Source organism: Mya arenaria, chromosome 9 (genome assembly GCF_026914265.1).
Source record: "Mya arenaria isolate MELC-2E11 chromosome 9, ASM2691426v1".
In the NCBI taxonomy this organism is placed as follows: domain Eukaryota; kingdom Metazoa; phylum Mollusca; class Bivalvia; order Myida; family Myidae; genus Mya; species Mya arenaria.
The window spans coordinates 48,628,685-48,651,370 of NC_069130.1; the positions used below are offsets into that span (position 1 = coordinate 48,628,685).

Consider the following 22,686-nt stretch of genomic DNA (forward strand, 5'->3'; position numbering starts at 1 on the left):
ATACGCACAAAGAATTTGGACAAAAATAGTATTCGGTACGAAGATAAGTTTTGGGAGATTTCTCAAAATGTTGCTTGAATCAAGTACTTTGAATGCATATATGCTAATTTGTGAAAACCGGAAATAAATTCGTGACTTACACAAACAACTTTGCTTCTAGCATACTGGTGTATAAACTCAAAGGCTGCACGTGCGTTCTAAACATGCATATCATTTATAACTTCGTTTACAGGAAGTCCCGGTTTCTACGAGTTCCGGTTATGCGCAGAGCAGAGAGAATCTCAGGCATGCTTTGGCCGCTACCTGCTCACAATCGTGGGTCATGAGGGCGACGCCGATAGCACCAGCGTCAATGTTCCAACCACCCAGGGACTCAACGTGTACAACTTCCGGTTGGTGTCACGTGTGATTATTGCACGCTGCAGTGGCGCTTTAGGCAAGGTATATTTCTCCCAAAACGCAAGCACAATGTTTGGTCGTGTGACGTATTCTTCATCCTTTTATCTATGGAAAATGTTATAAGAAATCATTTATTTCAAAATTAGCAGAAATTTTCCGCCTATTCGCAACATGTAGACTGATGTTCATTAAACTTTATTGAGATAATCCATCGATCATTATTACAAAAAAATGCTACTAGATAAGTTCCATTTTTTCAAGTTTCAAAATGTTAAGATTGAATATTTTGAATATTAGTAAAGTTTTCATGGGGAGCTTTTTTGAATAGTCATTTTGTTATTTCGGAAGCAAATGAATCAAATTGCTATATAATCTCAGTAAAATTGTTTTAATTAAAACTTAAAGCTGCACTCTTACAGATTGAACGTTTTGACATCTTTTTTATTTCTTTGTCTTGGAACGAGCCAATTTATTCGAAAATGCATTGAAACCAGTGATATAAGACTGCTGACAAAAATTCAGATGGCAGATTTTCATATTTACGTTCAAAAATTGATGTTTTATGCATTTTTCTTAGACCGTTTGAAATATTAAAATATGCGATATGATCTTTTGTCAGCAGTCATATATCACTAGGTTGCAGATATTTACACACAAATTGGCTCATTCCAAGACAAAAAATAAAATGTTATAAAACGGTAAATCTGTGAGAGTACAGCTTTAAATATAACATATTTAATCATTATAGTATCGGCATGGTGTATCAAAAATGTAATCCATTCAAAGATAATATAAGCTCATCAAAATAAATAAACCATAGAAATAATTTCTATGTTAAAGCTGCACTCTCACAGATATACCGTTTTTTGTCTTGGAAAGATCAAATTTTCACGTAATAATCTGCAAACCACCGATAAAAGACTGCTGACAAAAGATCAGATCGCAGAGTTTCATATTTCAGTTCGAAAATTAATGTTTCATGGCTTAAAGCGTTTCTAACTGTTTAAGAAAAATGCATAAACCATCAATTTTTGAATTATATAAATATAAAATTCTGCGATCTAATTTTTTGTCAAAAAGATGTCAAAACGTATAATCTGTGAGAGTGCAGCATTGATATCTAAAATGCAATAACACATCTTTAAACCCTTATGACGGATGGCTTACGAAATGCTCCATTTTTAGAGAACAGTGCAGAAGGCTGTGACTGGTGTGGTGTCGGCCGCGGCCCACAGGTCGAGTTCTACAACTGTGCCGACGTCATGATTGGCGCCGTCGGCACACCGAAACCCGACAGCATCCAGGACCCGACGTACTCCGACGCCGACTATGGTAGCGCTTACGACCTAGCGACGACGAGGAATGACATCAATTGTAGGTAGCTTATGATATACAGTCGAACCCCGTTGGCTTGTATCCCGTTGGCTCGACCTAGCTGAGCTCGAAATTCTCGTTGGCTCGAACTCTATGTAAATGACTGATTCATTCACACTGAAGGTAAACACTCCCGCTTGGCTCGAATTTCCCGAGGCTCGAAGTTTTTTCGCTGGTCCCTGGGAGTTCGATTGTAAATGGCTTTGAAACATGAGTGTGTTTTGCTATCACAATCATAGGCTGTTCACAGAATTTTAAATATATATATGTTAAGATAACACGTCGATGGTTCAGTCATTTTTGTTAATTGAGTTTAAACTATCATATAATCAAAACAAAACTTTTCTAAGACTTCCATATATGTGACCAATCATGGAGAGCGGAGTTCTAACGTTGTAAAAACTTGTGGCCCAACCCCTGTGCATATATCATGCATTATTAATTCGTGTTCGAAAAGAATGTAGTGAAGTACATGTGCATGGTTATAAATAATAAGCTTTGCGCTGGAAAATTGTTTTGTATAGATTTTATTGCCTTTGGATTTGCATGTAAATTCTTATGTACAAAGTATAATTATGCAAAGCTTTATTTATGTATGCACTGGAAGTTGCTTTCAGATCAGGGCTATTTGCTCATGGAGTTTATGGGTCTTTTCCAAAATTGTAATAAGATGTGAAATAAATCATGTAAATATGTTAGTTATGAATTTAGTTCTAAATCCTGACCGTATAAATCAAGGTTGCGATATGAAAGTAAAAAAAAAGTAAAAAAGTCCCTAGGTAATCTTCATATGGCCTTAAATAACACTTGTGGCTCGGGTTACCCGACCCTACTTGCGTTTTTATAGTGTGTTTTAATATGTAGTTTTAAAACAGTAATGCACCAGTCAATTGTAACCACGGCCCCCCAGGTCCGGGGAATAGCGGGGACTTTGACTTTCGGTCCAGCCAACCCCGGGTAAAATCTCCGCCCTGCGGGGACAAACTGATGGTCAAATCCCCGCCAATTGCCCCCATACCCCAGGGAGCCGAAGTAAGGCCCATTCCCCGCTATATTTTGCGCAAAGACAAAACGACCGCATTCACCCGGCACTGCGGGGCCACAGGTAAAAACACGGCCCATTTCCCCGGCTATCCCCGGTTCACCCCCGGACCTGGGGGGAGGGCGTGGTTACAATTGACTGGTGCATAAAAGCTTTATACTGAAAATCTGCTTTAATACCATTTCCCAATAAAACACCCAACCTATCCTTTCTATTTTTTACCAGATGCAATCCTAACCACACATATATTTTAACCTTTACTATGTTTCTATAAATAAAATGTTTACAAAGAGGAAAACGAAAACTTTTTATGAACAGACGTGTTGAACCATTTAAACTGTACAGAGCACGTACTTTGAATTCTCCCATGAGAAATTTTCAGGCTTTCTTAGTTTCTTGTTGTAAATTCCTAAATTTTTACATTCGCCCACAACATCATGGGTGTCCCTGGCAACACCTTACATCAAATAAACAATCATGACTTAAATGTCAACTAATATTCATGAAATAAGCTAGTTCGTCAATGTCTACTTTGTAATCTTGCACCCACTTTGGACCCGAAATGACGTCACTTGTGTTACGCAATTCATTCCTCCAGTTACCTCGTGGAAAATATATGTCACGTGACCTTGCTCCTTTCTCCATTACTGGGGCAACCAAAATCTCATCTCGTCTTCTATCGTCCACGTGACCTGATCATTCGGATCCATCCACCAAAGCGGCCGTATGATTGGTTCGCCAGTACCGTCGATTCTCGCGCAAATTTGACGAGAACAGACGAGAAGTTTTCCCGCATTTCTGTGAACGTTCGAGCTATATCGACAATGGTATCGTTAAATTGCCAAGGCGTTATAGAATACTGCATTCCAGGTAAAAATACATTAAGCTGCAACCATCGAACATACAATTTTGGATCCGGTTGGCCGTTGTACGCGTTCCCACCAATCATATCCGGAAGTACAAATGGATACCCAAGAAGCCCGTACGTCAACTCACAAGGAATAATGGACTTGTACGCATTGTCATGACCCCAGTTTGAACCTTTATCCATCATGCGTACAAAGATCGGGTATTTCTGAGTCTTGTACCCAACTCGAACCTCTTGGTGAAAAGTTTGGTCCGCCTCGGCTGCTAGTTGAACCCATTTCATCGGGTACGCCTCAGCGGGGTTCAACGTAACGTTAGCTTGGCTATAAATGTGAGGAGCCCATGACGTCTCCCCAGCGTCGAACTTAAAGGAACTAATGTTGTACGTCGCTTTCATGTAGTTTAATTTTGAAAGAAACCAGTCTACTGCGGACCTATTTGAAACGTCCAAAATTCCCGCCAAAGGACCGTCCCACCACGGTATAATCATGGGAGCGGGACTATCTAATTGCCGTACCAACATACGGTTCAATGCAGCCACTTGGAATGCCATGGAATCCGCGTTGAAAAACGGATGAACCCAGAGGGTTACCCTAAATCCTAGGCCATTCAAGTCTTTGATCATTTGCCGAGCGTCTGGGAATTTTACCGTATCTCAATCCGGGCATATGAGAAGTTGTTTGCAATGATATCGTTTGCGAATTCTAAGACAGTGGATTGATTTATGTCTTTCTTATACTGCGCCCATGTTGACCATATGGGCCGTTTAAAAAGCATTTCGTCTGGGGTCCCCGTCGGTTTATCGATAAAAAGTTCAGTCATCTTCAGATGGACGTCTTTCACGTTCGCCGCTTGGCATAGTTTGTATTTCAACACCGGAGGCACGTTTTTGACGTTAACGTACGGATACGTTTCGTATTTTGCCGTGAAACGCATTCGACCTTGATCCGGATCATTTAAGCTAAAGTAGAGCGGAACGTCATGGTCAATTAGCATACCGACGCCTGCTGTTGAAAAGAAATAACGTTCGACTACGCCGCCAATTTCGCCAACGTAAGAATCATTGACCTGATAAGCCCTCAGCGAACGTGTGTTCTTTTGGAACGGCCAATATTGATGCTTGTCGGCGTACCCACCATACCATTGATCAACGCTGACGTTAACGCAGTCCGTCAAAACTTGGTTCACGCAACGTAACGCTTCTCATGATATTTCGTAACAGTCCAGCGTGGATCAAAGGCGCTGATCGATGCTATGGCTTTTGTAATTGATACGCAATCGAGCTTCATTTTCCCATTCGAGACAAGCGTTGACGTCACTAGCAGACGAACTATTGCACCGACGAGGCACCGCAGAAAATCTACCTTTACCTAAGTCTATTAACAATTTGACGTCACTTCCGTTAACTATCTTCAACTCCAGCTCACTAGATAACATGAGATTCCTTACACAAACCGGAAAAAGCCGACGTGTGCGGTCCCGGGTTGCCTCCACCGCCTGCGCCGGCGCCCACCTGCCATACGACGAGGCCTACAACGCCCGCGAGGAGAATAAGGCAGCTCATTACAACCAGCAGAGATCGAGTCTGCTGGGAGCGGGCAGGGGCTGCGGTAACGGTCCGCGTTTCATACACCAAATTCTGAAACGAGTTTGAATGTGTAAAAAGAAAACTGAAAACTCCTAAAATAAAAGTTGCAAACTGCAATTTTTAACTTGCAACAAAATCAACAATTATTTGCTTGTGGTATTTTGGTACGACATTTTACGTACTGAATTTATTTGCTGACCATAAATAGATTACTTCTGACGAGAGCAATTTATACCCCCTTGTGTTATTTTGTGCATTGCAATAACAATTTATTAGTAGTTATTGGAATTTTAAAAATAACACACAAATGAACCTGGAAAAATAAACACAAAAAAACAACAATAATAAATAAGAAACGCAATATAAACATACTGTTTCCGAAGACATATCTCAAAACCCTTTAAAACGTTCCGTAATCTGTCATTTTCAGATCGCGACTAAATAGCTCGTTTATCTGCAAGATAACTAGGTAAATAAAGTAATACCGCAAACACGAATGCATAGTTATAAACAAACGTACACACTAAAATTTATATCAGGTATTGGGGGTTTATCCATCGTAATGTTTGAAGTCTGATGTTATTTATTTCCAAAATAATCGGACTGTAGTTCACTTATGGATGTTTATATATATATATATATATATATATAAACATCCATAAGTGAGCTACAGTCCGATTATTATTATATATATACGGGGGGGGGGGGTAGCTAGGCCTAAAAGCTTGTACGTTCTACGTGAGTTCGGGGATACCCACCACAAATATTTCTTTCTAATATAAATATATAGTTTCACATGCCATTGCAACTTTAATCCCGCCCCTGGGCCCCGCCTCCAGGTACGAGCAAGGAATTGACGTTTGAGGGAGTGTAGCTTAGGGGAGCAACCTTTTGACATGCGCCCGCTCTGCGATAAATGCATTACAATAAGTAAGCAGTTTACGACCAAAACATAGTTACGGTCTCCAAGGGACTTACTCATGTTTTGGCACCAGGTCATACATCTGAAACACTCATATTATATCTATTTTACACTTTGATACCAAAATTGCAGAAAAAATACACTTAAAGTGTAAACAGATGTTCTAGTATCAGTGGGTGCGAGCCCACGCCGGTACAGTCAAGGAAAAATAGAAAACTGACAACAAAACCTCACGCCCACAATGACTCCTTATCAACTTTATGGATAACTCGTTGTAAGTAACTCTTTATGGATAATTTAACCTTTAAGCTTTTTGTTGAATCGCGTTACTAACCCTATTCAAAATCGTTGACTTATATTTGAGCTTATATCGACATACAAAATAATGCATTTTACATGCGTAAGTCCCTAGGCCATTAAGCCTTACAATCTTAATTAAAACGCGGGAGTGGAGACAGGAAGGCAGGTTTGTCTACACGGTTTGTCAAAACTCTTTGCTTGGTGGATTTCTGAGTAACGCCTGCAGTAACTGTTACACTTTCAGCAACAGAAGTGGTAGAGACTATGGCGTATGGCCGTTGATCATATTTGGATGACGTACAGCGTTCACGCATGAAGAGCGTCTGTGCCAAGGTACTTATTACGCCATCTATTTTTATGTTTTTATTAGTTTTCATCTCAGCATATAATTCTGTTATTTAGTCTCAGGTTTGAGTACCCAATGAGCTATACTCTTTAAATGTCACTATAGGTCGTTTGGAAACAAAACACGCGCACGCACGCACACGCACACGCACACGCACACACACACACACACACACACACACACTGTCAGTAAATAAGTTCTAAAAATAAGTGTTTTCAGATGAATTTCCAGGAAAAAACGGAGCCAAAACATGAGCAAATCTCTTTAACGTCAACTTCGTTTTTGGCGGGAACTTCGTCCTTATCGCAAATCATCGCTTGGATTTTGCCTAGTCATTCTAAAATGCCGTCCAGGCTTTTTTTTTAATGATGGTTAGCCTGGACATCATTCATAACAAAATTCAAAAACATGTAAAAACTGTCTATGAAATGAAATGTTCTTCATTTGTATTCTTTGGCTTAAGACTGCCAATAAATACCTTAATTCTTATCAATAACCATATCCATTTTGCAAATTCATAAGCTATTTCTTCAAAAAAGTAATTTAAATACCAGATTTCAGTTGACAGGAGTTTTCTTACTGCCAAAAAGAAAAAAAGGTTACACACAACTTAACTTTAAGGTTTTAATCTGAAGTAGTATTTTTAGTATGGATTATCTTCCCCTAACACTATCATTATCAGTTACCACACTTTTGTACTTAATGAATTTGAAAAACATTTATCGTCACATACAGGATTCAAGATTTATTTACAAACTATTCTATGGGCAATGTGGACAATGCATACTATTATACACATGTATTTAAAATAAGACTAAATATTAAAAAAAAACATGTATATCAACAGCATTGTTACACAAAGTGAATCAAAATGTTTTATTGTGTAACCTATTAATCAAAATTCGACTTCAACATGACAATCCAAGTTTACAATAATCAGAGATTTTGCTGAATTATCAATTTATTATGTGTGTATATATATATATATATATATATATATATATATATATATATATATATATATATATATAGTTTCGCCAGAACAGATGTTTCATGATGATATTTATATTAACAAATACCTTATTCCTCACATCAGAAAACCTATACAAAACTCAACTAAAGGTAATCTCCAGGAAATTACTATTTTTAAAGGATTGATAGAAAAACGTAATTACAGAACATTGTTGTTTGCTTTTTTTTCCGACTAGAGTGTGTTTTATCGTCAAGCTTAAAGCTTATAGGAAAACAACTAGAGTTAGAATTGTTGTGTGTTTTTTAAAAGAACTATATTGGTAAACAGAAGTAACACTTATGAGTTTAAGGGGTTAAAACATGACAAAGCCGGGACTCTGTGTGAGAATTGGCCTTCATGCTCTTATAGAATATGCCTCGGGTTGTTATGGGACACTTGTGCAATCTTCGCCGACTTTACATTTAAGATGTCATCTTATAGAAGGTCATATGCCCAGTTTGTGACGTGAACGCGTCAGCGGTTCAAAGAGACGCTATAAAATTTAACAAAGCTTATAAAGGCAAACCGGTAATTTTACCCAGTATTCTCATTTCTGTCATACAAAGTAAAAGCACACATATAGTATTTATAATGTATGGTCGTTTTTAGACGGGAGGCTAGGTGCGTGTGGGAAAGGGGAAAGAAATGTAGAAATGATTTTTTGTCAAAAGATGGCAATCAAAACCCTCCAAATAATTGCAGAATTTCAAACCGTCATGGCAGGTTTTTGTCAACATACATACAAATGGTCGTTCACTGGGGAACACCAGAAAACTTACTCGCCTACTGGTAGGAAAAAGGTAGGGAGGAGAGAGCTCGTACAATCACCAGTTGGTACCTGAGGTTGCTCTTACCACAAGTTTGTGACAAGTAGTACTTGAAAAAGTTTTTTTGTTGTGTGTCAGAATCTGGATGCTTTAAAGAAACCAAACAAAGGATATTAAGCATACAAAAGTTCAAAGACATCCAATTGAGCGCAAATGAGGGGTAAATTACAAGAATAGAAAATAATGATATGAACTGAAAACAATGCCATGCATGCAAATGAAAATTCTTCCCATACTTGGCATGATAACATTCCACAAACTGAATGATATTGCTATTTGATTCATTTTGCAAAAACTAAATGTCTTTATTCCAATATACTAACAAAAGTAATAAATGTTTGTAAACACTTCATTCTTAATTTATTTTGAATAATTTTCAGGTTTACAAAAGTTGCCTTAACAAAACTACTGCCAATGACACTACAGCTCGTACTAAAGTAACTAATAGTCATGTGTAACCTTAAGCAGAGAAAAGAAAATGCATTTGGATATTCTCGGCTACATTCGTTAACAAAAACAATGGTGTTTGGTGAATTTTGATGGTGTTTGAAAATGTATGTTGTTTTAACAATTCGGAACGTGATTATTTTATAATATATAGTGCAATTGATGTAAAAAGGATTACTTTTAACAGGTACAGTGTTCTTTTTTTGTTTAAATAGACTAAATTGGAAAATTCTTAATAAATGTGCGACCAAATTCTGATCGGCATTTTGAACATGTTTACGAATTTTGTTATGAATGACGTCCCACTAGGATTTTGCCTACCCCCTCCCTCCCCCATTAATGAAATTTAATACAAATACAATATAGCTCGTTTACCTTTTATGTCAATATCGGGAAAAAAGTAATACAATACGCCCAAAATGCACTAGTTCGGACTTGAGCTGTTATAAATTTATTCCAGAAAGAGCCCCCGCTCCCTCCCCCTTGCTAAATTTTAATCTAAATAAATTTCCGTTCAAAGAGCGGGGCACATGTTAAAAGATTGCGTCCCTGTTAGAGATAGAGTTACTTCACTGTTTAAGATCTTTCACAGATTAGAAAACCGGCCCTCCACATAAACGGTCTCCTTTTAGATATTGTCCCTCAACCTTATATCATTACAATGAATAACCGTTGACTATACTCATAAAACGTACATTGAGTCTGACCCCACCCCCACCCGACCCACCACCCCCTTTCGGTACGCAATATTCGATATTTAAAAAAGTATTCAGTAAGCATATGGGTTGTACGCAATAGTCAGAACTAACAAAATAAACATTTTTTTGGTACGCAGTCTTAAAATTGACAGTGATTTTGGTACGAAAGGCGGTGGGGTGGTACGCACAAAGGACAGTATTTTGAATGGTAGGTAGTTCGCTGAAATAGCAAATGGACAGTATTTTAGCACGCAAAGTTGTGATATGCAGTACGCAGAACATTAAAATGGACAGTGTTTTGGTACGCAATGGTGTATAGTTACACCCTCATTTATTTAAGTATTTGGGATACATATGATTAAACAAAATACGATATTTTTTCTCAAGATTTATTCAAAAACATATTACAAAGAAATGAATTGTCATTATCACTCGCATCCTCTATCTTAATGGTAGGCACGGGAACGAAGGGCAGGAAAACTCGAGGTGGTGGTTGGTGAACGGGTGGGAAGGTGAAGTAGAGTGGTGGAGGGGCTGAATGGACGGGCGGCGGGAAGGGGATCGGCAGCAAGGGGGCGGGGAAGATGACTGCGGGAGGCGTGTCTGGCTGTGCCGGCTTCCTGAAATTTCAATATGAACAATACAACTGTCTGAAGAGAACGACATTAAGAAAAGAGAACGCACATCTACACTTACATGCAAATATGCATATTTTAGAATGAAACACGCCATTTTAGTATTAAAGCGGTATTCAAAAGGAACCTAATGAGTTTTTGGTGATGGTACACATTACGCAGACACTAAAAATATTGGCAGTGTGCGTAACGCAGACTTAAGATTTAAAAACTATTCGCTACGTTTTTGGGTAAAAAAAATAGTCTTGAGTAATCGGCACGCTGGGGGAGGGAAGGGTGCATCCGCATGTATATGAAAGATCTAAAAGGACGATAACAACTATTGGTTTGTTGATAATATTTCTTAAAACAAACTCACGATGATGGCGTTCGAAATGGATATTATCATTTTCGAAGTCCATTACAGACAAACCCCGTTGGCTCGAACTCCCAGGGACCGGTGCAATACCTCTAGCCTCGAGCCAAGCGGGGATTAAAAATTGGTCCTTTACATCCAGACCGGGCCAACAAGGAAATCGAGCCAAGCCAGTTCGAGCCAACGGGGTTTGGCTGTATTTAAATTACCTGTTTGGAATATCTCGTTCTCTTTGAAGTTCGGCGATGATATTTACTTTCAGCTTTTCTGTCTTGCTCCAAAAATCCTCAATATCTGAATGGCGCCGTCTTGTCGGAACCTTTAAATGTATAAATGAGTTTTGAAGCTTGATAGTTTTAAATTAATTTAATTTATAACGAATGTGAAACAAGCTATCATATCATTATATAAACCACTCTTGTTGGCACGATGTTACACGAGAGTGTGGTTTTATGCCTTTGGGAAAGCTGAGAACCCGGCACTCCATCGAAAACAACCTCGGGTGTATGCCGGTACATCAGAAGTATTTATTTTTTCATAAATAGTTCCAATCAATGGCAGTGTTTTGATATCTAAGATTTCTGACATTGAAGATCGTCCATATACATCCGAGGTTGTTTTCGATGGAAAATGACCATGGTCGTCCGACTGAAGAACCCGGAGGAAACCTACTTGTCCAGCTTGGTAAACACCAAAACAAACTCTCATGAGACAAGGGCTGGTTTCGAACCCGGGACGCCTTGCTAAATAGCGAGAGTGAGGTTTCCCCCACCTCAGATAAGTAGATCCAATAATTTAACCATGCTAGATAGGTTCATTCCGACCCGAGCGTATGGTGTTTTGCAGAAACGAGGTTTACCGAGTTTCCGCAAAACACCCTGCGCGAGGGTCGGGATGAACCTATCTTACACGAGCGGCTATGGTAGATGTTTTTTCTCCCACCTCAGTTAAACAAAATTAAGTAAAAATGTATTTTTTGCTGGAACTCTTTTGTGCTTAGTGAAAATAATTGCATATGGATATGCGATAGCACGTGGTTGCCATAGATATGCGCGCAGTGATTCAGTTAATGTTAATAGTCAAATCGGTCTTGTTATATAGTTCTAAAGAAAATGAAGCATTATTTCTTGAATGGTGCGTGAAAACTGTTTTATGGTGACATTTGAAGCGAGAAATAATTAATTAGCGTTCTAAATATTACCATAAGGCAAGATTTCCTTGACGCTACAGTCTTCAACAAGGGGGTAATTACAATGTGGTAACCATTAAAAAGGAGTTCCATACGGGCATTTTATCTTCGCCCGTGGGTAAGATAAGAATATCTTACACTCTCGGCCATGGAAGATACTTATATTCCTCTGTGCCGACCGGATAACTTAATTCAGATATCAAATGAAACGACCTGAAAATATTCGCTTTTTATTTCTTGATATAGACATTATTTATATAAAAGTCTGAATGAAAAAGGTGTATTTCAAATGGTTTGTCTGAATGCATTTTACATACCCAGTAAAGGGGCTCTTTCCCATACTTCGAAGCGCTGAGATTAGTCCCAAATGCTGAAAAACGAATACAAATGACCTTTTAAATGAGAAAAAAGGATCTTAGTGGATTGCTGCCTCATTATCGCCCAAAAAAGTGTTAGTTACTAAATATATTTATATGGTGGTGCACTGAAAAAAAAACTATCACATTAAAAAAGAAGAATACGTTTGTACACTTCCACAGAGCGGTTTTCTCGACTTATATCTACTTATATCATATAAAGAGCGGTTTTCTCGACTTATATCTACTTATATTATATATAGAACGGTTTTCTCGACTTATATCTACTTATATTATATATAGAACGGTCTTCTCGACTTATATCTACTTATATTATATATAGAGCGGTCTTCTCGACTTATATCTACTTATATCATATATAGAGCGGTCTTCTCGACTTATATCTACTTATATCATATATAGAACGGTCTTCTCGACTTATATCTACTTATATTATATATAGAACGGTCTTCTCGACTTATATCTACTTATATTATATATAGAGCGGTCTTCTCGACTTATATCTACTTATATTATATAGAGAGCGGTCTTCTCGACTTATATCTACTTATATTATATAGAGAGCGGTTTTCTCGACTTATATCTACTTGTATTATATATAGAACGGTCTTCTCGACTTATATCTACTTATATTATATATAGAGCGGTCTTCTCGACTTATATCTACTTTTATTATATCCTGGAGTATGATTATGGTTTGTTATTGGTCCCAGATTCTATGTATGACGAAACATTGTTGTTAATACTACTGTAAAACATGAATATCATTATTATGCGGCATCTAAATAATATATAGATTTCTATTATCAAACGTATGCATATATAGTGAAAAAACGTGATTATTAATATATTTTATAACAATGCAGGTAATTTCTAGATAGATTCAGTTTGTCAATGGCAACATAACCTAGTTGTTATTCAACCGTTCCATAGAAATGGTATGACTCCGCATTATCAATCTATCTTAGTCGTACTGTAGTGCACACACTGACCGGGTGCGTTGTTATGCCACAACCCTATGACCACGCCCCTTCCAAAAAAACAATAAATAAAAATAAATACATATTCCAAGACGTATGTGATGGGGAAACTGTAAATAGTAATAACTAACAATAATTATTTTTATACTATTATTCTATAACCTACAAAGATTATATGATAATATAAAAGTCATTTTTAATACGCCTTGGAATATTTATTTAATTTTATTTATTTTCATTTGGTTTTTTTTTGGGGGGGGGAGTAGGGAGTGAAGGGGCGTGGTCATAGGTGTGTTAAATATCAATACACCCTGCTCCTGTGGTAGTTCATACATAGGGATGTTATATTTAACGTTTAATAACATAAACCAACACTTACATGGACGTGGCGGCTTGGTATGGAAGGCAGTACGTTTGTATCCTTCTTTGATAGAATACGTCTGTCTTTTAAAGACATATTTCTTTATTTTATCAACAATATCCATTCTGGCGTGTGTCGTTAAGCTAGATTAGCTTTGATTTAACAACGTTGTTATGTGACGTCATAAACGTCACGTCATGTGAATAGGAGAACGTCAACAAAGGGAGGTAATTGTGATTCGATATTGGAATCAATGTAGACAAGTTTATTGATTCCAATTTAATAGCAGCCAGGCGCGTAGCTGCCTATACACGAGCACGAGGCTGAATCAACATTGTTCTGACAATAATAATAATAATAATAATAATAATAATAATAATAATAATAATAATAATAATAAGCCAAAGTTGCAGTATACATGCGTACTTGACTCCATGATCCTAATACTGTCCATTTTCCAGTACTAAATAAGGCACCTCCGAATGCCCCCTAGCATTATGACTAGTATTCTTTATTAGTCTGGACGTAATGTTATATACCCTATTACATGTACAAGTTGTAATATACAACTTATCAAAGTAATTCCGAAGAATGAATTTGCATATATTTTGGATCATTCAGAACGAGGCGGCCATTTTGCATCGAAAACAACATCGGATATACGGTTTACAATGACAGAAATCTTTTAACTAAACTGCAAGTAAATCGCGTAGTAATTTCAATTGAGCATTTAAAAAGGGCTTTACTCTTGAAAATCTTAATTAATTATGCAATAAATCACTTCACTGACATTTAATTTAAAAATAGATATACAAAACACTTTAAAACGCTACAAAAAAATAAAATAAATAAATACTGTTATTATTTTCTTTACGAACTACTTCTACTGATGTACCGGCATACAGCCGAGGTTGTTTTGTTTTGGAAATGGCCGAGGAGTTCCGAATGAAATTTGATCAACATCAGGACCCAGGCGTTATCATTTCACATATGATATGAATACGCTGGGGTGCCGAAGATGAGATTTGATATACCAGCTGGTTCACCAATCCTATTTCACATGTAGCGACCCATTTCGGATCATTAGATAATAAATGTTCATCATGCCTCAAAACTATTCTTCTCATTGATATTGTTAATAATAACCTTGACGTTTATGGAGAGTAACATTTCGTATACATAATTAAACTAAAAACAATACATCCAACCTGTCTCAATAATATATGTCTATATGGTATTAATACAGTCACATATCTATGTTTTCACTACACAATGTCTAGTGGTCTATTGTATCATTTATGATCGATGTTCATATTTATGTATTTGTCTGTATCATACTTCTGTTTCCATCAACGTCATTTATTTTGCCACTAACCGACGTGCCTTTGTTGAACATTTTTTGACGTTGACGTCACTTCCTGTCTATGTTTTTCATCTACCGACGAAGGGGTCACGCCAGACGATAAATATATAAGTTTTCAAAAACATAATGCACCAGTCAATTGTTACCACGCCCCCACCCCCGGGGTATACCGGGGATAGCCGGTGAAATGGGCCGTGTTTTTACCACCCAGGTGGCCCCGCAGAGCCGGGTGTATGCGAAGGTTTTGTCTTCCCGCTAAATTTAGGGGGAATGGGCCTAACCTGGATTGGGTGCGGGGGCATTTGGCGGGGGTTTCACGAGTTCTTGCCCGGGCTTGGCTGGGCGGAAAGTCAAAGTCCCCGCTATCCCCCGGACCTGGGGCGCCGTGGTTACAATTGACTGGAGCATAACTTGTTTGTGTGATTCTCTTCATATAATATTGCACAGAAATATATATATATCAACTCGTGTGAATATGTACAAATGAAGGTCAATGCAAACAACATTTATGGGCAAAGATTGGCGTATTTCATACACATCTACATCTACATGGCAACACGTTTATGTGCGTTTGACTCTGGTCAAGAATATCTCAACGTTTGCGATAATGTTATTATCTAAGTACTATGATATCACCATAATTTGACATGTTAATTTAGCACTAATTAATGTGACGTCAGAGTCACGCTTTTACGTCATTTCCGGAGGAAAATGAATCCGTATGTTAGAATAAAGTAGCATTGGTCGTTGGATTATAAGTCGTATTTCGGAAATACGCAAGTTTGTTAATTTCTACGGTGTAATTGTACCAAACTAAAGGTCCGGTATAGATAGTTCCATTCCCAGTTCCAACTTCAGTCCACTCCCCACTGGGAAAGAAAATATCCCTTTTCCGGGCACCTTGGGTCATTATGGGAGCAACAAGCCATTTGTCGCCGACCAAAAACTCGTCTTCACAGGTCAAGGCCGTTTCGTTATTAGGGTCAATCCACCAAAGAGGTCGAATAATGGGTGCACCGGTTTGAACCGATTCTTCGGCGAATGCTATGATGTCGTCTGCAACTTCAGAGTGGAGTTCTATGAAACTCCTGACAATATCAACCACGCTGTGTCCTTCGTATGTATCGTTTTGCAAATCCCACGGTCCAATTGACATCTGAACAACGGGTAGAAAAGTATTCAACTGAGTCCATCGAATAAAGAGTTCCGTATCGGGAAAAGACCCTTCGTATGCATTCCCGCCAACCATGTCCGCCATTACATACGGGTAACCGAGAAATCCAATCGTCAGAGCGCTTGGAATAATAGACTGGAAAGCCTTTTTGTGACTCAAGTTTGATCTTTTGTCTATTTGCCGGAAGAAAATAGGATACTGCTGTGACCGGTACCCACTGCGTACCTCTTGACGGTTTTGATGGTCAGATTGCGCCGCCATTTTGACGTACAATCCAGGATACATATCACAGGGATTATTTGTTAAATTGTAAGCGCTGTACAAATGCGGAGCGAAGGATAACGACCCAGCATCGAATTTGAAGGAATCAATATTGTATTGTCTCTTCAAATATTCCATTTTATCGAGATACCACTTTGTTGCATTTGGGTTCGTGACGTCAAGTATGCCAGAATCGTTTCCGTTCCACCATGACGTCACTTCCGGGAAGTCTGAATCAAATCGCCTCAAAAGGTCATGTTTTTGTTCTGCTTCTTTGTAAGATTCACCTCTTGGATCAAAGAAAGGATGAACCCAGACGGAAACGTTGAATCCGAGATCGTGAATATTTTGTATCATATCACTAGCATTGGGAAATTTCGTCTGGTTTGTATCGAAGTCGTAATCGCCGTAAAATTGAAGTACGGATATGATTCATACTTTGCCGAGAAACACATCAAACCATTTTGGGGCGAGTTCAGGCTAAAATATAATGGGACGTCATTATCTACGTACACGCCAACCCCTTTTGAGGAGACAAAATATCGCTCCAGAATGTTACCAATGACGCCAGGATGAAATGGGTCGTTCCCTGTATAGGATGTTTCTTTGATAGAGTTCTTCTCAAATGGCCAATGCTGATCATGGTCTTCATATCCGCCGTACCAATGGGCACCACTTGTGTTGAAACAGTCGGTTAATACTTGACCGACGCATTTCAGAGCCGTCCACTCGACGTCATAACAGGAGAGCGATGCATTTTGTTCGTTAGTGATGTCATTCTTCCGGGATACTTTCAATCGACGATCATCGGCCCATTCCAGACAGATTACAGCAATGGTAGAAGAACAATTAGTTGGAGATAGCAACGGTGTGCTTTTATTAGCGTCATTGTGGGACCATTGACCTTTGTCTGCAATGTTAAAACTAACGCCAGAGCCCCAAGTGACTGAAAGGTTCCCTAGGTTGGCGGTTTTCGAAGACGTAGGCTTTGACGTCGGGTTTGACGTCATATAAGTATTTGATGGCGTCACAGTAGTTCCCCCTCCTCCGCCGCCACCTTTTCCATTGCCCTGAGATAAGCATTACATTTGTGTTAGTTTTCAAAACACAGTTTGTTGTCTATGTTACACAAACAGCCCAATTTGTAATGGAACTAGCACACGTTTAAAAGGGCCAGGCATCGAACAATATAATTGTGGAATATACAGTCGAAACTCGCTATGTCGAATTCTGTTGTTCCGGTTATGTTGAACTTTTTTCGAATCATTCGACATGTTTCGTTTTTCTGATGTATCGAATTCTCGTTATATCTTAGTTCTTCCCGATGTCCCAACGACTTCGACACAGCGAGTTTTGGCCGTAATAGCTCTAATGTAAATTTTGTTTAAAAATGTGACAAGAAATGGTGCGTTTTGCTGGAAAAAAAGCTTCAGTCACGCTTTTGAAAATAACTTGATTTATATATTATATTTTTTCTATATATTTTCAAATGAATATCTGCCAGTTGCTGTTTGGTCTTTATTCATATGAGTAAGTTAAAGTGGCACTCTTATTCAAAATCAATACATACACATATATATAACGAACATACATTTTAAGTGATACACCTTTAACTACTTACTAAATAATGCATTTATGGAAAATATTATGTACAGATAACAGGATTTTAACCGTGTGTTGATAGCTGAAAACGCAAAATATATTAAATAATTGGTGAATGCTAAAGTATTTACTGTTATTACTATCGTCTCATAAGGTAGAAATACCGTGTTTTCATTCAGATTAAACCCAGTCTCAATCATAAGAACCATTGTTTTCGACATTTAATCATCCTTTCTTGTATATCAAAACAATTGTATAGATTGTGGTAAATCTTATTTGGGAGTAAGAGCACATCTTTAAAGCTACACTCTCACAGATTGAACGTTTTGACAACTTTTTTTATTTTTTTGTCTTGGAACGAGTCAATTTTTGCAAAAATCCATGGAAACGAGTTAAATAAGACTGCTGTCAAAAATTAGATCGCAGAATTTTATATTTCAGTTCAAAAATTGATGTTTTATGCAATTTTCTTAAACCGTATGTAACGGTTCAGGCCATAAAACGTTAATTTTCGAACGGAAATATAAAAACCTACGATCTGATTTTCGTCAGCAATCTTATATTATTGGTTTGCAGATATTTACGTAAAAATTTGCTCTTTCTAAGACAAAAAATAAAAAAGATGTAAAAATGGTATATCTGTGAGAGTGCAGCTTTAAGTAACTCAATTTCAAACAGAGTTGAAAGAAATGGTTGCCAACGTGAATTCTTTGAACAAGTCCCTTTATGCAAAGCCTTGTATGAGAATTCTGTGATCTACTGTGATATTCTTCATCGTATTATGAAGAGCACAAGATAATGGAACCCCGTTGGCTCGAACTCGCTTGGCTCGAATTCCTCATTGGCTCGAACTGGATGTAGAGGACCGATTTCTTTATAATATTGAAGGTAAACATCCCTATTGGCTCGATTTTTTCGAGGCTCGATGTATTTTCTCCGGTCCCTGGGAGTTCGAGCCAACGGGGTTCGACTGTATAAATGTACAAGTGTCATATGAAAGTCCCACATAATATTAAGAACTGGCTCCAATATCACGATACTACTAAAGTCAAATCTCAGACCCAGACTTAATTCGTTGTACCACATAGAAGCATACTAGTATGATTCAAAATCTTGCGTGTTTTTATGTCTTAATAGATTCACACACATCATAAAGAACATGTTGTTTCCTTGTCCGGTTAGCGCAGTGGTTAGTCACTCGCTTCTCACATAGGCGACCTTGGTTCGAATCCCGGCCTGGGCGCGTGTGAGTTCGCTATGTAGTGACCAAGCCTTACAAGTGGGATTCCCCCAGGATACTCCAATTACACTACCACATTATCGTTTAACATCGTGCCAAAGAGAGTAATTAATATAATGTTGTTTCACAATCGTTATTAAATATATAAGTTAACTTATAAGCCCTATACTGGCTGCATTATGGCTTGACCCCGTCAATCCCAAAGTGTGACTTAAACAAATTTTGAAGCCGAATGAGGAATTTTACCCCCAACGAGTTGATACGATATTCTCCAAAGGAGAATATTTTACCCAAAACACCGCGAGACCCACGATGAATGGCATCTACATCGGTCCTGGTGGTAGTCAATCGGAACTCCTCGGCTAGTATCAAGATATCTCGAAGCTTGCCGGAGATGGCCGAGTTGTTACGATTGGGTGGTAGTGTGTAAGCTTATACATACTCGGACAAGGACTATTCGGCGAGTGCTCCTATAAGATTGTTAGTCATATTAGTTTCTTGGAACATAGTGTATACACAGAATGTTAACCTGATTCGAGCTACCCTTGTTCTTTAAAGCTGCACTCTCACAGATTTACAGTTTTGACAACTTTATTTTTTGTCTTGGAATGAGCCAATTTTTGCGTAAATAGCTGCAAACCAATGATATATGACTGCTGACAAAAGATCAGATCGCAGGTTTTCATATTTCCGTTCGATCATTAATGTTTTGTGGCTCAAAGCGTTAGTAACGGTTTAAGAAAAATGCATAAAAAATCAATTTTTTAACTTAAATATGACATCTACGATCTGCTTTTTTTTCAGCAGTCTTATACCACTAGTTTCCATGCTAGTTTTCGCATCAATTACCTCGTTCTTAGGCAACAAAAAGTTGTCAAAACGTTCAATTTGTGAGAGTGCAGCTTTAACATGCACCAGTGACACTTTCAGTGAATATCACTGTCACACGGGACCCCCATTTAACGACCAGAGACATGAAAGTATTATGCAGATCCCAACAGCTGCCCCTGGCTTACTTTATATAGTACGGTTATATAATCCTAGTGGATTTTTAACTTTAATAATATGTTGAAATATTGTCGATAAATCATGATGAATAGTTGTATCATGTTCCAAGACGTGTTAAGCAAGCCATATAAAGTCGAAGTCTTTTTTCGGGGCCAATATTGATTTTTTCTCAGCTGAGGCCACAGTCAACTGTTTAAAGTACACCAGGGGCAGCTGTTGGGAACTGCATCACACTTTCAAGTCTCTGTGATTAAACGTCCCTCCCGGAAGACGAATAGAGTGGTCTTGACAAAGAACACGTCCATGTTATATGCGCACAAACCTTGACCGCGACTCCAATAATAAGACCCAGAATGATGACGCCGGCCACACCAAGAGCGGCGTAGAACCGGAATTTGAGTCGGCGGACGTCTTTCGCATGCACGACCGGGGACTCGTGCTCATCATGCAGCGACACTTCTGTCAAATCGTAGGAGGAACTCCCAGTCTTGATCATATTTCCGCTTTACAGAAAAAATACATAATTGTAGCATAGATATGTTTTGTTTGAATTTTGTCTTAAAATTACTCTTTGCTCTCCTTGCTTTGCCGATATGTAACATTATATTAATAGTCAAACCCCGTTAACTCGAAATACCAGGACCCGGCGAAAATAAATCGAGCTTCGAACAATTCGAGCCGAGTGGGAATTCTTTTCTTCAGTAAAAAGAAATCGGTAGTTACATCAAGGTCGAGCTATCGAGGTATTCGAGCTAAGCGAGCTCGAGCCAACGGGGTTATACTGTAATAACATGATTATCCATATTAAGTTCTTTTATCAGTGAAAATATTTAACACGAATGAAATGATTAAAAGTAAGTTTATTCAAAGGGGCACATTATGGTTTACTCTTGATAGATATCATCTTTTTTTATTTTAATGTATTATAATGTATAAATCATTTGACTTTAATAATCAAAACTAAAACAAATCTAAATTGAGTACAGTTAAAAAATATTAGCCTTTGTAATTATGTTGTTTTTTTCCTCCAATTTATGGCTACGTGGCCACAAAGTTACCAGTTAAAAAGCGCCAAAATATAGCTAAAATGTTTTAAATTTGTTTAACATCTACCAAGTGTTACCTATATAACACCCCTTTAAGAGTAAACTGAAGGTTTAATTCGGGTAAAACAATTCATTAACTTACCCTTATAATCCTCATAAGATGGTATAGGCATAAATATAAGCTTTATCAGTAAAATTCTCCCTGAGTACAAACGACTTCCTTTATTGTATATGTGTTTATCGCAAATTTTAAGTATTAAGAATGATATAAGTATGACTTCGTCTACAAAATTTGTATTCAAATGTATTAGTAGTAAAATTTAAACATATTAACAGATGCTCATAATCATCTTCCTCAGATGCAGGTTACAAACGTTATCAGATTAATGGTGATATCAATTTTCAACATGAATATGCAAGTCTCAGTTTGCTGGTAATCTTTAGTACAATTGTTCAAACTTTGGAACCTTGGAAACTTTATTAAAAAAATTCAAAACCCTGTATGCAATACAGGATAGATAAACAGATAAAATAAACATCAACTGAACAATGGAGAACGGCTTACTTAAATTTAATCTTCAATGATGTTGTACGGAGCTCGTAAGGCGAACGTTACACCATGCGGGCCCCGTGCGGACATCGTAAGTCCCCTGGCCAGTGTGCGTATTATCGTCGGGACTGTGCGACTCCTCTGCAATAGTTCTGCGAGCACCGGCTAGCTGTTACGACCCTCTCAGTGTTCCAAATCTGCACGGACATCTTGCGATTCCCATACTGGTGCCCTTGTGAGCTGCTCCCGACTTTTTCTACGAACCCCCCTTGCCCATAATACGTGTTACAATGCAATTTAAATATTACAAAAAAATACAGATATGTAACTAAATAAGAGTTGTGTCGCTTGGTCAACAAAGTTTAGTATTTTCGATAGCTAACATGAGTTTATGAACATAAAAAGCAGCGGATTTTATATTATAGAAATGAACCATGGCACTATATTCAAGATACCAAGAAAATAATGTTCGCGGATGTCATTAAATCTTGAACCCTTATGGTTTAAACGGCTTGTTGCAGACGACATCATAGAATTCGCCAAAGAATCTGATCAAACCGGTGCACCCATTATTCGACCTCTGTTGGATTGACCAAGATAAAGAAACGGCCTTGACCTGTGAAGACGAGTTTTTGGTCGGCGACAAAAGGCTTGTTGCTCCCATAGTGACCCAAGGGGCCTGGAAAAGGGATATTTTCTTTTCTAGTGGGGAGTGGATTGAAG

At 38.0% G+C, this 22,686-nt stretch overlaps 1 protein-coding gene and 1 pseudogene across 1 annotated transcript; both read right to left on the reverse strand.

Moving 5' to 3' along the window:
* Positions 1-3,222: 3,222 nt before the first annotated feature.
* Positions 3,223-16,517, reverse strand: LOC128246120 (myogenesis-regulating glycosidase-like; annotated as a pseudogene).
* Positions 16,518-16,695: 178 nt separating this feature from the next.
* On the reverse strand, positions 16,696-21,733 carry LOC128246121 (uncharacterized). The gene is made up of 4 exons (XM_052964319.1): positions 21,556-21,733; positions 20,690-20,870; positions 17,031-17,587; positions 16,696-16,747 (listed from the first exon to the last, which is right to left on the reverse strand). The coding sequence occupies exons 2-4, from the start codon at positions 20,861-20,863 to the stop codon at positions 16,696-16,698; spliced, it is 783 nt and encodes a 260-aa protein (XP_052820279.1). The 5' UTR covers positions 20,864-20,870; positions 21,556-21,733.
* Positions 21,734-22,686: the final 953 nt, after the last annotated feature.